The sequence below is a fragment of the Mya arenaria genome, chromosome 3, assembly GCF_026914265.1.
Source record: "Mya arenaria isolate MELC-2E11 chromosome 3, ASM2691426v1".
NCBI lineage: Eukaryota > Metazoa > Mollusca > Bivalvia > Myida > Myidae > Mya > Mya arenaria.
In genome coordinates this window covers 64,380,863-64,397,201 of record NC_069124.1, presented here as the reverse complement: position 1 = coordinate 64,397,201, position 16,339 = coordinate 64,380,863, and the positions used below count along the sequence as shown (strand labels likewise).

Here is a 16,339-nt window from a genome sequence, read left to right as displayed (position 1 = left end):
GAAGGTGAATGATTTTAACATTATTATTCACAAGTTTAAAAGAAATCATGACATGCAAAGTTATGGGCAGATGTCGGAATTAAATTTCAAAAAACATTTCAAGAAATCAAATAAGCAGTATTTACTATACACCGCTTTTGTCTTAGAAATGAAAGCACAAGTTTTAGATTAACTGTGAAAAGAACAAACAATATTGAAATGTAAGTAAAGACCTTTATGGCCAATTTAAAAAAAAAATTCCTACCCCAATGAAGAACCATAATATGTAACAAGGATAATATGGATTTATGTAACCTGATTGTGTGATGGCAGTGAACAAGTGTGGGAAGTATGAAGTCAGGGTATGGGAATTATGAATGAATATCCAAACTAAAACTTAAACCAGAACAACAATGTGCCCTTACACTTACATGAGTACCCTAGTTCCTAAGTCAATCAGGGGCCATAATTTGTATTAAGGTACATGAATACGGATCTTCAAACATTTTATAATGTCATTGCCATCTATCTATATACTAAGTTTCATTTGAATCACTTGAGAACATTTCAACATATGGCCCAAACAAGCACCCCATTATAGAAAAATATCAGGTTAAGGGAGATAACAAAATTGCACGATAGGGTCATAATTCTTAGGTACTGCATGCACTTCCTCTTTTTGCCATAAATGTCCTATTAAATGTGCAGGGTCTGTTCTTTTTGGGAACTTTGCATGTTAAATAAGAACCATCTTCCCTTTTCAGCAAACTTTTAAAATAAGCTAAATTTGATGATCAGACATGCATAGAGGCAAAAATATGATATACTGACTACACAGTGATCAGAATCCACTGTATATTAGCTGTTTACAAACCCTGGTGCTTAAATCGATTACATGGTCCACTCCACACATGGCTTAAACATATCAATGTACAACTTTCTTTAAGAGAGCGGAATGTTTGTTTCTCATTACTGGTAGAATATGTTGCAAAGTTCATGACAAGAAACAAAAAGTTTATTTAATCATAACGCAAAAAATAGTCCAGAACATTTGAGTATAAACTTTTTTCTCTTTTACATATGAAACTGACTCAAATTTGTTCCTTATGGCACATAAAACCAATTAAAACTTTGAATAGTTGTTGCCTTTTATACAGCCTGACAAAGCATCACATGACCTATTCATTATCCAGTGTCTTTTATTGCACCGGTCATTGCATACAATAGATTGTGGCTTTACTGCAAATGCATGACGTCAGCCTCCTGAGTAGGTGCTCGAATATGGCGGTCGGTGGAATGCTTTTTTCAAAAGAAATAGTATTTTATGGGAGGTTAAAGGAAGGGTACGGGAGAAAACTAAAAAATATACAGGGCAGGATTATGGTTCTTGTGCATTGCACTTCTTCTCACTGCCATCTATCTATATTTCAGTTTTTATTTCAACCCCTTTAGTAATTTCCAAAATATTGCTTGGATAAACTCCAATTTTCCAAAACTATCAAGGGGATTTTTTGGGGAGAAAACTTAAAAACAATTTAGGGCATGATTATGGTTATGCACTTTCTGTCATAGCAATCTAACTATATACTTTAAAGTATATATACTTTAAATCCATTCAGTACGCTCCAAGATATAACCCAGACAAACTCCCAATTTCAAAAATAATAATCAGAATTTGGAGAGATAACTAAACAAGAGATGTTTGTCAAACATTATGCCCCCTGAATGCATGCATGTTTTCAGGATTATTTGGACAATTAAATGAAATTTGCATGGACCAAAATGACAAATATGGATAGAAGATACAGTTTTTAACATATTTGCAGAAAAAAATGTTCCTCTTCGCAGAAGGGAATAAGTAAAAAGCACATACTTTTTAATGGTTAATTATGAGTTATGACCTTGACCATTGACTCTATGCCCTCAAAATCCATAGCAGTTATTAACAGGTCACCCAAAACCTTAATGTCCAATTTGAGGGACAACTTTTTTAACTCAATATCACTGTGACCATGACCTTTGACCCGATGACCCCTAAAATTAAAAGGAGTCGTCTACTGGTCAGGCCCAACCCCTAAGTCAAGGTTGAAGGCCATGGGTGCAGGCATTGTCGAGTTTTTACTCGAACAAGATTTTCGCCTTCAAGGTCACTGTGACCTAGATCGATGACCTGATGACTCCTAAAATCATCTACTGGTCATATCCAGCCTCCATGTCAAGTTTGATGATCGTATGTCCAGGCATTGTGGACATATCACTCGGAGAAACTTTGTTTACCCTTTTGCGTTTCAGGTCACTGTGACCTTGACCTTTGGCTCTTGGACACATAAAATCAAGGGGGGTCATCTACTTGCCAGGCCCAACCTTCATGTCAAGTTTGATGACCATAGGTCCAGAAATTTTGATTGTATTCATGGTCACTGTTACCTTGACCTATGGCCCCAGGACACCTAAAATCAATACGGGTCATCTACTGGTCAGGTCCAATCTCCATGTCAAATTTGGGGTCCATGGATGCAGGCATTGTCTGGTTATCAATCGGACAACCTTTTATCATTCAGATCACTGTGACCTTGACCTTTGACTTAATGACCCCTTTAATCAATAGAGGTCATCTACAGATCAGTCCCAGCCCCTGTGTCAAGTTTGATGACCATAGGTCTAGGCATTGTTGAGTTATCACTCAGACAAGCTTTGACAACCTTTTACCATTAACGGTCACTGTGACCTTGACCTTAGACCTTTTGACCCCCAAAATTGATAGGGGTCATCTTCTGGTCAGGCCCAACCTTCATGTCAAGTTTGATGACCATAAACCTAGGAACTAAGGAGTTATCACTCAGACAAGCTTTGGTCTAACGACGGACTGACTGACCGGCCTACCGACCGACTGACCGACATGTGCAAAGCAATATACTCCCTCTTCTTTGAAGGGAGGCATAATAAATATGCAGGATAGCATTATGATTCTCAGGTACTGCAATTCCTCTTATTGCCATCTATCAATATTTCAAGTTTTATTTTAATCCCTTTAGTACTTTCCCAGATATGGCCTGGACAACCTCCTACTTTTATAAATTATCAGGTTATGGTGAGTTTGAGGGAAGATAACTAAACAAAAGCAGGACATGATTATGGTTCTTTTACACTGCATTTTCTGTCATTGCAATGTATGTATATATGGTGTTTTATTTGAATCCATTTAGTACATTCCAAGATATGGCCTGGACAAGCACTCGTTATGTAAAACATCAGGTTAATAGGAAATAACTAAATAAATGTGCAGGGTAGGATTATGGTTCTTGTGTACTGCACATCCTCTCATTGCCATCTATCTATATATCAATCCCATCAGTAGTTTTGAAGTTATTCTCCTGACAAGGATGTGAGGTGACTATATACATGTACTCCTCCCTTCAGGGAGCATAAAAAAATGTTTGATCTTTCAGAGATTTATTTGGAAAGTGTTACTAACTTACTTCCAAAATTCAAACCATTCTCCTTTAAGCACAGGAAAGTACTGACATGCTATATCTATAAGTAAGTACATTTGTGACCATATCAGTAAAACTTACTTCCTGACGCATCATGCAATGTTTAAACATTTTAAAAACACTGATTTACATTGGCATGTATGTTACTCATGCATTACCAATAATTATATATATCAGTTGGAAGTAAAAAAAAAAAATAGCATAAGGCAAAGCCCAAAAGCCCAGGCTGGGTCCGTTTTATATTTATTTACTCATGCTGAATTTGAACTGTACATTTTACAAATGATTCATTTACACAAATACACTAAGTAACATTTTAGTCTTAGAAAAGCTTACGTATGACTTACTGATATTTGCAGCAAGTGAGTACATGGAGTCAGTGCTGGTTGGTTGGAACCACTTGCCCTCGGGTATTGTGTGCTGCCATTTCGGGGGTGGCACCACCTCACTGAGGCGATGAGCACTCCCGCTACTCGTGCTTGACACAGAACGTGCTAGAGACGTTTCACTCTGTTCATGGTCCAGGCCAAATGGGTCAAAATTGCTAGGGTTGCTAGGTTCTTCTGCTACTTCATAGATAGCATCTGTCCTACTGGTGAACCCACTTCCAGTAAAAGCGTTCACAAATGTGTTGTCATTAGTTGCATGATTTTGGCACGAAGCTGGTGGAAATGATTCATCTGCCAGCCCGTCAAGGTCAGGAGTGAACTCACCGAAGGGGTCGGCATTTAAGAAAGGGTCTTTCGTGCTTGACGGCACACCATTCTCAAACTCAATTGGCTGGGGCGTGTTCATCCCCAAATCTGGCTCCATACTGCCGTCACTATCAGGCAGAGTCAAGGAACCACCAGACAGGTGGAAGGAAGCATTCTCATAAGTCTCAAACTGAGGTGCCTTGTAATTGGCAGGTCTTGGTGGAATTGGGGGCATAAGTTGCTGAGATGATTGACTGTGACCTCCCTGAGATTCTGTGTTTTCTGGCAACAAATTGTTTGAGCTGCTGACAAAAGAAGGTCCAAAAGGGTCAAAGTCTGTTAAAGGATTGTTTTCACCCTCTGCTGGTAAGGGGGGCGGTGGAAATTCAGGAGGTGGCATGTTAAATGATGTGGAGTTTCTAGAATCAAATGATGATGTTCTATTTCCTGAAGAATCATTTTTAAAGGGAGAAAACTGCATAAGATTAGAATCTCTAACAGATTTGGACCAGGAAGAGTTATCTTTTTTAGGATTAGTCCAAATAGGCTCATAATCACTTGCCTCTTCTTTCTGAACATCTGAACTAGGGGTTGTCTCTACTTTACCCTGACCACCAGACTTTGTCATGTGAACTCTATCAGATCCTGGTTTGAGCGGTGTCGACTCAGCTAAGGGGTCAAAGTCATCCATAGAGAAACCCTGCGTTACCTGTCCAAGTGGCTTTTTGTCATGATCAACTGCAAAAGCTATGTCATTTCTACTTTTGTCAGGTTCTTGAAAATCTCCATCAGCAAGATTTACATAAATGTCATCACTTGTCAAATTTTCATCATTCTCTGATGTTTCTTCATCATGTCCTACAATGTTAACACTTGTTCCAATCTTTTTACTTTTGTCTGGCATGGTATACAGATCCTCATTTTGTGAATCATCAGTTGTTGAATCATCCACACAAGCTCCCTCTAGAGATAATGCAAGAATCTTACTGTTTCTCGACCCAGTCGTAACAACAGGCGCTTGTTCATCGTCAAGAATTTTTAAACCTGCTTCTATATGCTCATCAGTCTCAGATGGTTTTACTTTAGTGAATGCAAACTTGTTTGAATTATTTTGAACAATAGTACTTGTATCGGTTTCTTGTTCTTCCATATTGTCATATAAAGATTCTTGATGCACTATATGAGATTTATCTGTCTTTGAAAGACTTTCCACCGACTGTTCAATCTCAGTAAATAAAGCAGTCCTAGGTCTTGAGCTTGTGTCTTTAGAATTGGAATACATCCCAAGTCCAGAGATTAAATTGTTAACTCCTTCCGCACTGTCATCAGCTGCTGATACTGGAGTGCTTTGGTCATGCATGTTTGGGAATAGGTCCACTTCTTTGGCCAATGATTTGTTGTTCTGAGAAGGGGTCCGCACTCTTGGTGCTGGGGTCGGCCTAGCAAGGAGTTTTAGTTGGTCTTGGTCTGTGTCTGACTTTGGTTTGGTGGTTGTTCTTGTCCTCGGCTTTGGGACCGGTCTGGGGGAAATCCTCTGAGGAGATCTGCTCCTGGAATCTGTTGGTGATTTTTGGCTTGTGTCAACATTGATAGATGTAGAGCTGGAAATGTGCAAAACACTATCTCCAGACTGGAACGGTGTATCATTGAAAAGAATGGAGTCCCGGAAAGACTTGGTCTTTGGCGGCAGGTTGGGAAGTGCAGCATCGTCCTCCATCCAGATGCCACTGTCAGGGGTGGGCAGATGGTTAAGGATGCGTTGCTGGTGACCGGGAAGGCTGACCCCGATATCTGCTAGCCTGGCCTCGTCTAGGGCTAGGATGGCTGCCTGGGTTGTGAGGTTGTTGGAGGTAAAATGATGGCAGTACTGTGGCAGGTTGATGCTCTCTAGCCAGTACTGCAGAGGCTGCAGACCAGACATCCCTCTAGGCCCCTCATTGACGCTGGAAACACATTAACACAACATTCAATAATACCATTTATAACTACAGATGTACTAATTATTTTAATTATGGCATAAAAATTATTTTAAATATTAAGAAAATATTCAGAGTTGAAACAACTTATTTACTTTAGCATCATTGTCATATGTACATGTAGATTAATTTGTGGTTCACAAAGCTATCACTATATATAGTTCCATTCTCTTTTTATAAAAATAGTCCATGAATCAAACATAAACAAATAGAGAAACTGTTTTTTTATTCTGCAAACAATTCTGTATTTGGTATTCTTATGATCCACTTCAGTAATTCTTCATCACTTAAAACTAAGTGCAGCAACTACGTATAGCATGAAGTATTTTTGTTAGTCACCATCTTTAAAAAGGTCAAATTAAAGTATTTAAGTTTTTGTACAGAAACTTGGTATTAAAGTATTTACAACAGTACAGTGTTCAAGAGTGTTACAATATATCATTGAGTGTACCAGCCCCAGTAAGATTGTGATGTAAGAAGATCAACTTTCATAAAGAAACACAGTGCAATGGTTTGACCATTTTGATACATGTATTTATTTCTTTGGATCAATAAGCACATTAACAATCTTTGCTACATTATGACCATCAAAAATGAAAGCACTTGTAACAAAAGTAACTTACATTTAAGTAAAGTGCTTTTAAATCAAAATTCCACAAAATTAAGAGTAAACATTTTTTTTTTTTTAAATACAGAATATTCCTGGTATTTTCTCTAATACAAGAGTTGTCATAGGACAGGGCCCTTGACTATATGCCGCTTTGTCTTAGAAATGAATACAAAAACGATGTAATATGTTATGAAACCTAATTGTGTGATGGCTGTTAACAACTGTGTAAAGGATTGTTTGAACTGAATGAAGTAATAAGCGTTTTATGCTATGTATAGGACACACTTTTTACTCTAAAATTTTGAAAAAATTGCCCGCATCCTATCGATACTTTAATAATTATATTAGGTTTTGAAAAAAAATCACCAGTCCACTTCAAGCTGAAATTTTCTCAACAATGACGAAGGGTTACAGTACAGTGTCCACCGAAGAACCAAACTGAGGAAGGTCAAATCATGTACCGTAAGTTAACACATGTAAATAAATAAATTGAGTACTTCAAAATGATTTGATGAGAAATAAATGGAAAACAAATACCCCCGTAGATTGTTAACTTTTTAATTATCAAAGGGACGTAACTCACATCACACGATGTGAGTTAACTGGATAGAGTTATAACGGCAGAGGTAAATCAGGATACAAGGTAAATATCAATTAAATGTTGTTCATGATTTTAACGTATGGATATTTTACATTATTCTTTGTAGTATGTGTCTGTTTTAAAATGATAAAAAATGGAAAGTGCATACTGCAAAGGAGCATTTTTGTCACTATCTAAGCTTTTCAATAACAAGAGCCGTCGTAAGACAGCGCGCTCGACTATGCCGCTTTGACTTAGAATACAATAACGATGTAATAATACCAAGTTTGGTCTCTTTATGTCAAACCTAACTAACATTATTCGATACATAAGGTGACTTTGATGCTGCCCTCCCACCAGCCTGCCCAAACAATGATACAAGTCATTCAAATAACTTGATTTCCCATTATGAAAATGTGGTTAAGAATATACAAATATGCCTTTCAAAGGAAATTAAAAAAAACACAAAAAACAAAAAATTCAAATGCCATAATTTGTATTTAGGCTTAAAACGGAGTTATGTTTCTTGTTGTAAGATGGTCGTAAATATTTTTGCATTTTATTAAGTGCATTTAATGAACGATATAGAAGTTTTTTTATTAAAATCCCAACTTGCCCTTAACTTTACTTGCCTAAAACTTTAACCTAAGTCAATCAGGGGCCATAACTTGTATTAAGGATATGGAGTTATGTAACTTCATTGGGTGATGGTCCTGAACAATTGTGTGAAGTATTAAGTCAATTGAATGAAGGGTATATTAAAGTTATTAAACAATATCCCAACCTGCCCTAAAACTTAAACCTAAGTTCCATAGTCAATCAGGGGCCATAATTTGTATAAAAGATCATATGGAGTTATCTAACCTCATTATGTGATGGCTCTGAACATCTGTGTGAAGTATTTAGTCAATTGAATGAATGGTATTGGAGTTTTAAGTGAAAATCCCAACTTGCCCTAAAACTTTAACCTGCCCTAAGACTTTAACCTAAGTCAATCAGGGGCCATAACTTGTATTTAGGATAATATGGAGTTATGTAACCTCATTGTGTGATGGTCCTGAACAACTGTGTGAAGTATTAAGTCAATTGAACAAAGGATATAGAAGTTATTAGTAAATATTCCAACTTGCCCTAAAACTTTAACCTAAGTTTCATAGTCAATCAGGGGCCATAATCTGTGTAAAGAATAATATGGAGTTATCTAACCTCATCATGTGTTGGCCCTGAACAACTGTGTGAAGTATTAAGTCAATTGAATGTAGGGTATTGGACTTATAAGTGAAAATCCCAACTTGCCCTAAAACTTTAGCCGGACGCCGACGCCGGGGCGAGTAGTATAGCTCACCTATTCTTCGAATAGTCGAGCTAAAAATGTGTGAAGTGTGAAAAACACCCTCTGCCTTTAATTAGAAGACCTAACGATAGAACAAATTTAATTATGATGGTAGTTTTGTTTTTTTTACTTTATCACGTGTTTTAATACTTAGCTGAAGGTGTTGACCTTTTGAGAACATTCATGTCCAATATAAGGCTTTTGCGTTTACGAATTATATCATTCTCGTTTACGATACACCATCAGAAGACGACGACAAACTCGAGGGCTTCGAGGAAAGCGCCATCAGGATGACAGAATAAGATTACATGTGCTACTGTTACTTTTCATGCTAATTGAGTCTCATGTAAATTTTACATGAAATAAACAAAGAAACACATATTATTTAGCTATTTAATATCACATGGCTTATATTGACATTTACCATTTTCATGATCCAAAAATAAATCATCAAAACACATTTGGTGGCTGCCGTTTTTTATCAGCTCCGATTTTGACTTTTTTTTCACTGTGTCTTATCTATTTAATTATAATAAGAGTTTTACCCGTTTTTTCACCATTTTTTGCGTGTACTATCTATCTGCTAGAGTCCTATACACAGTGTAATTCGGTAGTGAAAATCCCAACTTGCCCCAAAACTTTAACAGGTCACAATGTGCCCTAAAACTTCAACATAATTATGTTCCTTAGTCAATCAGCAGTCATAATTTGTATTTAGGATAATATGGAGTTATGTGACCTAAATGTGTAATAGTTCTGAACAACTGTGTGAAGTATTTGTAAGTGAATTGAATGAAGGGTATTGGAGTTATAAGTGAAAATGCCAACTTTCCCTAAAATCTTAACAAGCTAGGGCCGGGCCAATGTAGTAAAGCCTCCAATAGTTGGGTTAAAAATGTATCATTTCAATACCTTCAAATTTTAGTAAGTATTTAACAAAGGAGCCAAAATTTACTTCCTGACTAATGGGCATCTGAAAACATGTACTATGTTAAAGAAAAATCTGATTCATAATTTGAAAACTTCCTGGTTTTGATCAAGGAACAGAACACAAATTAGCAAAAAACTAAAGGATAAAATCACTTGAAAATATTCGATAATACGTCAACATGATTCTTAAAGGGACTCTCATGTTTTATAGGATCAGACATCAAAAACTGTAATTTCGTAGGAAATTTAAAGAAAATGATTGATTCAATGATAGCATTTATTTTAAAATGTGCAAATTTTGAAGAAAATGCTCTTTTTTGGCAAAAAAACTATTGAAAACGGAATCAGTTTAAGCTTGGATTAGTAAAATTTTGTTCAAATGATTTATAACCTGCCAGTTGATGTTGGTCTGTATAAAAAATAGATTTCAATTAAACAGGATCAGTCAACTTAATAACAACCCTGTGTTAAATAACCCTTTGCTCCAAACTCATTGACCTCTTGGCAAGGTTGCATCCTAGTCTAAAACCTGTGAGCATTACAAATTTAGTTATATTTTTTGATACCAGGACCTTTTTACCCTTCTTTGCCATAGCCGGGAACTGGCTACTTCCAAAAGGGACAGACCCAGTTTGTTCCCCACAAGATAGGCTCTAAAATTTCCCCATTTTCAGAAAAAAATCCCAATCAAAAAGCAATGTATTTCAACAAACTAAATACATAATTAAAAAATTCAATTATGCTAAACAAAGCAAAAATAAAGATCAGCAAAAATTGTATAAATTCCCAGTTGAATGACCTTATGTGCCAACGGAGCGTTGTTCATCACCGTTTATCAGGAAAATCTTCAATACTCGCAGAGAGGGGTATTTGATTTTCAATATTCTGCATTACCTTAATTGAAGCCTTGCCCTCAAGATTCATTAAATAGTGTCCCTAAATCATTTTTTACTGCTTTATTGATCTATATAGTTAATTGTATTTTTCCCAAAATGTTTTAAAATGCACTCTAAGAACTTTTTCCCAAAACTAAAAAAAAAGTGCTTCTTTCCCACAAAAAGGGCTAGGTGTGTCTTCCCCAAAACTGGTTAAAAGGCCCCATATTCAGAGATAAATCAATGTAAAAGTTTAAGGCTGCATGGTCACATTTTTTTTTCTCCAAAATGTCCTTTTCTGTAAATTATTTTCCCTGGCTGGTTGGTTGTATTCTGTTTTATTATTGTTTTTGCAAAAAGTGTGTGATCACATTTATTGCCAATTCCATTTTTTTTATGTTCTCAGAAAGTACAACATCTTAAATTACCGACCTCATGAAAGCCAAAATCAAGTGGCGTACATTGTGATAGGACTATTTTTAATTTAACTAAGTGTTCAGAAAGAAAGTTTTGTTCTGTCAAGGATTAATATTGTACGACTAATCAAGAACAAAATGCAGAAATGTAACAACAAATCTTAACTTAATGGTATACTTTCCTCATATTACTATATGTTATGTTAATATAGTAACTGCAGTACATAATTACTATGACTGTGTATTGCCCAATGCACAAGCTTTATTCATCTTTGAATTATCTTCAGTACGTTAAATAATCCATTTACCAACATACTTTGATACAGTGCCCTCAATGAGTTATAAGACCCACTTTCTGTTTTGCTCCCCGTATTTTTGCTAACGCGGCCTACAAAATGAATTAATAGACTGTCTGCATTCTGTGGAGTTTGGATTTTTGGCCCTCGAAGAGTGACAGATTAGTCGACCAAAGAATTACAAAACAGTCGTTCCAGTGCACATTTCCACAAAAACTTGATATGAATCTACGCTAAAATTAATCTTGTTCGAACAAAAGTTTCAATTTATTATGAAGGCTACAGTAAATTGATGTAATTGTTTTTCAGCTGCTCTTTTCAATATCTTTTTTTCAGATTCAACTTTAAAACAATACGTTTTGCATTCAAGAAGTCACAAGTTCATGCTTATCACAAGAATGCAGTAGTAATTACCTTGTTGACAAGGCTTGATTATATCATGGCTGAATAATGGCATGACGATGTTATTATGATATAGTATAAACACTGTATAAACACTGTATAAACACTGTATAAACACTGATAATAACATTACAACTGAGAAAGGCTCTGTAACTATTCGAAGATTTTTGAAAAATCAGGATTGCAAGTGACTTGGGTCAAACATGCTTTCAAAGATCACAGTGCATGGTTGAATGCCTTCTTGTCTATTTTCTGTGGAATATTCCCTAAAACCTTGTCGGAGGTCATGGTTCAGACTCGTGTCAAATGTTGACTGTTTAACATTTGCAATCAAAACAGGGGCAGTGATTCAATGGTCATTATTCACAAGTCAAGACAATATTTAATAGTGTTGACACGTACGTACACAATTACAATGCTGGTTAGAACCTAATGCGACTTACACTGTACAAAAGGATAAAAACAAATAACTTCTGAGCAAGAAAGTTTATTTCTTGCCTATCTCAACAGACTAGAGTTCTGCCGTGGGGTCATAAAATCAATAATATATGATGATTTTTGACACTAGCATTCATATCAACACAAGTCCGAGTAACTCAAGGGGATTTCAGCGAGGAAAACAGTTTTACCCTCTGAGAATACCTGCGATAATTGGGTTTATCCCTCAGAGTGAACGAGACTTTACATTTTGGAGGCTGTGTGTTCCAACCAAACAAGACGTATATTATATTGCAATAGTTGGTATTTTGAATTATTAATATATTCTTATGCTTTTCTAGACTGTTATTTATTTGAATAATCATAAAAGTAATTTTACAGCAGATGAAAAACACATTTTAAATCTTCAAATCAGCACGGACCTATAAACCATGGACTGGCAACTGCCCCATATCGGTGAAACGATAAGAAATAATAATTTACCCACAATCCTTAGCGCGCTCGGCAAATATTGGAAAATTCCGCCGAATCTCCGATCGCCAACTCTGCTAATAATGCCTTGTTCGTTATAGATTTAATTATAATAAATAACTGTGATTTTAATCAGATTCAATTGGACTATTATCAACTGAAATGAAAGTAGTGCACATTTGAGTCAATTTTAATTAATGTTTTCCTACATGTATATATTCGGCCGATGTCGGACGTCTAGAAAATGACCACACGGTAAGATCTCGGAATGAAATCCCACTGCACGCGTGAGTCTGAGATTATCGCATTAACACAGATGAGAGTTGCCAATCCATAGTTTATAGGTCCATGATATCAGTATTTTTTATTGTTGCAGTGTCGTGGATTTTAAAGGATACTTTAAATGGTACATTTCACTGTCCAAAACTATCACCTATTTTAAACATATGTTTAGTATCTATTTGAAAACTTATTACTGAAACTGAAATGGTATATTAGCTGAAATAACACTACTCAATTTTGGGATGGAATTTACAGTTGAGAATTTTGCCGTTACAAGGAAACATTGAAAATTTTGTTCAAATGATGAACGAAAATGTTTTTCTACACGCACTTTATAATGGTTATTTATTTTTGACAACTACTTGTCGCGAAATAGTGTAACATGAAAGTACAGGTGTAAATCTTACGGTTTTATTACAATCCCTGCATCTTTTCTTATACTTTAATGAGCAAATGCAAATTATATACATATTTCTTTTACCATTTTTAAGATGGCGTTTGAGCTCAAATGATTAATACTTTATTTTGACAAATCTTCGCACTTCCTGGTTTGGGGTATGGTATGAATATTTTTTCCGTCGTTGTCAGCTCTCATTTTTTGTCACCATCGGAAATGTCGCCAATGTTTATGAACGTGTTATATAAACAGGGGCGTACCTAGGCAGGTCCACTATTAGGGTCGGGGATCCAAGATTTGATGTTACAGGTGGCGTAACTGAGGCATTCATTCCATGTTAACTCAGCAACCTTGCACGTCTTTAAATGTTATATAAAATGACACATCAAGAAAGTTATTTTTCTTTATTTCATTCGAAAGAACAAGGTTTCAACTTAATATTACTGGATGCAGTGCGTCCAAACAGGCCCTTATTAACAAACAACACCGTAACAGCTCATGAACACATTAAGTTAACTATATACAGTAGAGTAAAATTAAGTTACGTTATATAAAATAGTAATTTAAAATACTAAATGTAGTATAAAAACGTAGTCAAAACAGAATATATCGATCGACATCTTAGTTTGGTATCATAACTTTTGAGATAAAAATGTAAGTGAACAGATAGTTGCTTACGAGACAATGTTTAATTGTTTAAATCGTGTTGATTTTATCCACAATTGTTCGTATTTTCTCGGCAAATAAGGCACATCTATGTATATTGTAGCTGTGCTTGCATGTATATATTCCTATTTTCCAAACTTCACTTCACTTAACAGTACACCTTTCCTAACCATTTTTTTGTTGTTCCTTAACCCCCATTTCGTTTATTGCAAGCACATGACCCACATTTTGGTAACCCGGTGAATGTTGTGCTGTATAAGTTCTACATACCTCTGACTAGCGGGCATTTTATGTGTTTACGATTATACCATAGATAATAGGTAATACAACATAAATTATTCTTGAATACCGTACCTCGACTATCAGTCAAAACCGTGATCGTATTGATAATATCCATAACAGTTTATGTAAAAATAAGGCAACGTAATACCTATACCTACATCTTCACTTAACGACAAAAGAAGGTAAACACTAGTATCAATTTGTGGTTGTTGTTTTTTTCTCCAAAAATGGATGTAGACACATATTTAATGTACTACAACTATGTTTAACTTTTCATTCATACAGGTATCTTTTACTTTTGCGGCCAATTTCCAAAACATAATCCATGAAAGTGCAGATGTTGCTTACACTCAATGAAATTGAGCGAAAGAAATGTAGGTCTATATATTTTTTACTGAGTGGGGTTTTGTACTGGTAAACATTATCGTCAATTTAGAATTGTATAATTTAAAATAAAATCACTACTACAGGATGCGTTTTTTTGTGTATAACGGATTTTGTTCGCAAGTTTTACATAGGTCTACAACCTCCGTATATTAATTTTTATTTCACGATCTCATTTTGCAATTCTAAAGTATCAGTAACATAATTTAAAACCAAAAAAATATTTCCATTACAAACATAAAAAATAATTCTGTTAAGTAACCGGATCGCACTATCCAAATTTGGCCGTTGATCAAATGTGCCAGTTCCTTGGGTATTTTCTGGCCCAGCAGCTTGTGGTCCTAGTTCAACTATGTCTTCATCTAACTCGACGCTTTCAGTATTTATTTTAATTGTCACATACTTATGAACCTCTGTACTGTCTGATTTTTCATTATTTCGCTCCCCGCGACTTACTGCACATGTATTGTCTTTGCTTGAGATTTCACTTTGAAAAAGTTGTTTTTTTCTTACTTTCACATGAAGTTATTTTTACATGCTTCTGTTCATGTCGTCTTTCGAGGGATGCACCTTTCTGGACTAATTGTGTCCTTTTGGGTGTTGTGTAAGGAGTTAAAAACGTTAAACATCTCTTATTGTACACTGTGAATCTAACTACTTTGTGAGTTGTCATCACACAAGCACGTCTTTTCAGCAGCGACAGGCTAGCATTTTCTGTTTTTGTATTGACATATTCCTTTGCCACTGCCGTCTTGTGTGATTTTCTATATAACGTGAGGCGTGTTCGCCTTCTAAATCGGGCCATGATGAATTTCACGTCCGTCCATGAAGCGAGAAAGTCGTTGACTTCAATCATGATGCACATCACATACCAAACTGAAAGACTCATGATCATTAGCGATTCTCATTATCTCTCAAGACAATTATGCAGAAGTCTGTTAACGTTGTCACCAAAATGTGGGTATTGTGCTTGCAACAAAAGAAATGGTGGGTGTGGGGGGTGGGGGGTAAGGAACAAAAAGTCGGCCAGGAAAGTCGAGTTATTACCATGAAGTTTGGAAAATAGGAATATATAAATGCAAGCACTGTTACAACATGCACACATATAGCCTATTTGCCGAGAAAATACGAAAAAAATGTGGATAAAATCAACACTGTTATTTGTAAACATTGCTTCATAAGCTACAATCTGTACATTTTAATCTCAAAAGTTATGATACCAATATTGATAACTAAGATTTCGATCGAAGAGTATGTTTTTTGCCACATACTGGTCGCATATATTTTTTCAAAATTTAAAGAAAAAGTTAAATCGGTACTTTTCATTCGAAATCCGCCATTTTGTTTGCCATGAAACATTTTTCCCACTTAATGTCTGCATGAAACCAAATTGCGCCCCCCCCCCCCCTTGATATATTTCTGTTTTAAAACAAGCACCGGCCATATTGAAATAGATACCCATGAACAATCTGTAGTTGGTCACTATGAAAAATCTGTAGTTGGTCAATCAATTATTTTTATATATTAATTGTTAAGTATTTTGTTTGTCGATTTCTAATGAACATAATTTTCTAGTGCTTTCACTAATGGGGTACACAAAAGTAAGTGAGGTTATAAATTCTATTTAGTTATGATGCAAAACATTTCACTTTGTTTTATAATATAGTTTATACTTACGCATATTTCATCTTGTAGAAGAAATAATCTTATTAATCTTTATATACCAAAATAATGTATCTTACGTCTTCACGAATATTTATCAACAGGCATGAAACGTCATAAAAACTTATCAGATCCAACCTATATCAATGTGAGAATAGTTATGATTTGTTT

General features: G+C 35.5%; 1 protein-coding gene across 8 annotated transcripts in view; it reads right to left on the bottom strand.

Moving 5' to 3' along the window:
• Positions 1–16,339, bottom strand: part of LOC128228988 (arf-GAP with Rho-GAP domain, ANK repeat and PH domain-containing protein 1-like) — a 90,587-nt gene that overhangs the window by 65,470 nt on the left and 8,778 nt on the right. For 6 of the 8 annotated variants that reach the window (XM_052940590.1, XM_052940592.1, XM_052940591.1 and 3 more), the window contains exon 2: positions 3,821–6,111. In XM_052940590.1, the coding sequence (XP_052796550.1) occupies positions 3,821–6,111 (2,291 nt within the window). Of the gene's footprint in view, positions 1–3,820; positions 6,112–13,184; positions 13,353–16,339 lie in introns of those variants that run through there. The other 2 variants (XM_052940598.1, XM_052940597.1) reach the window with 2 other exon arrangements.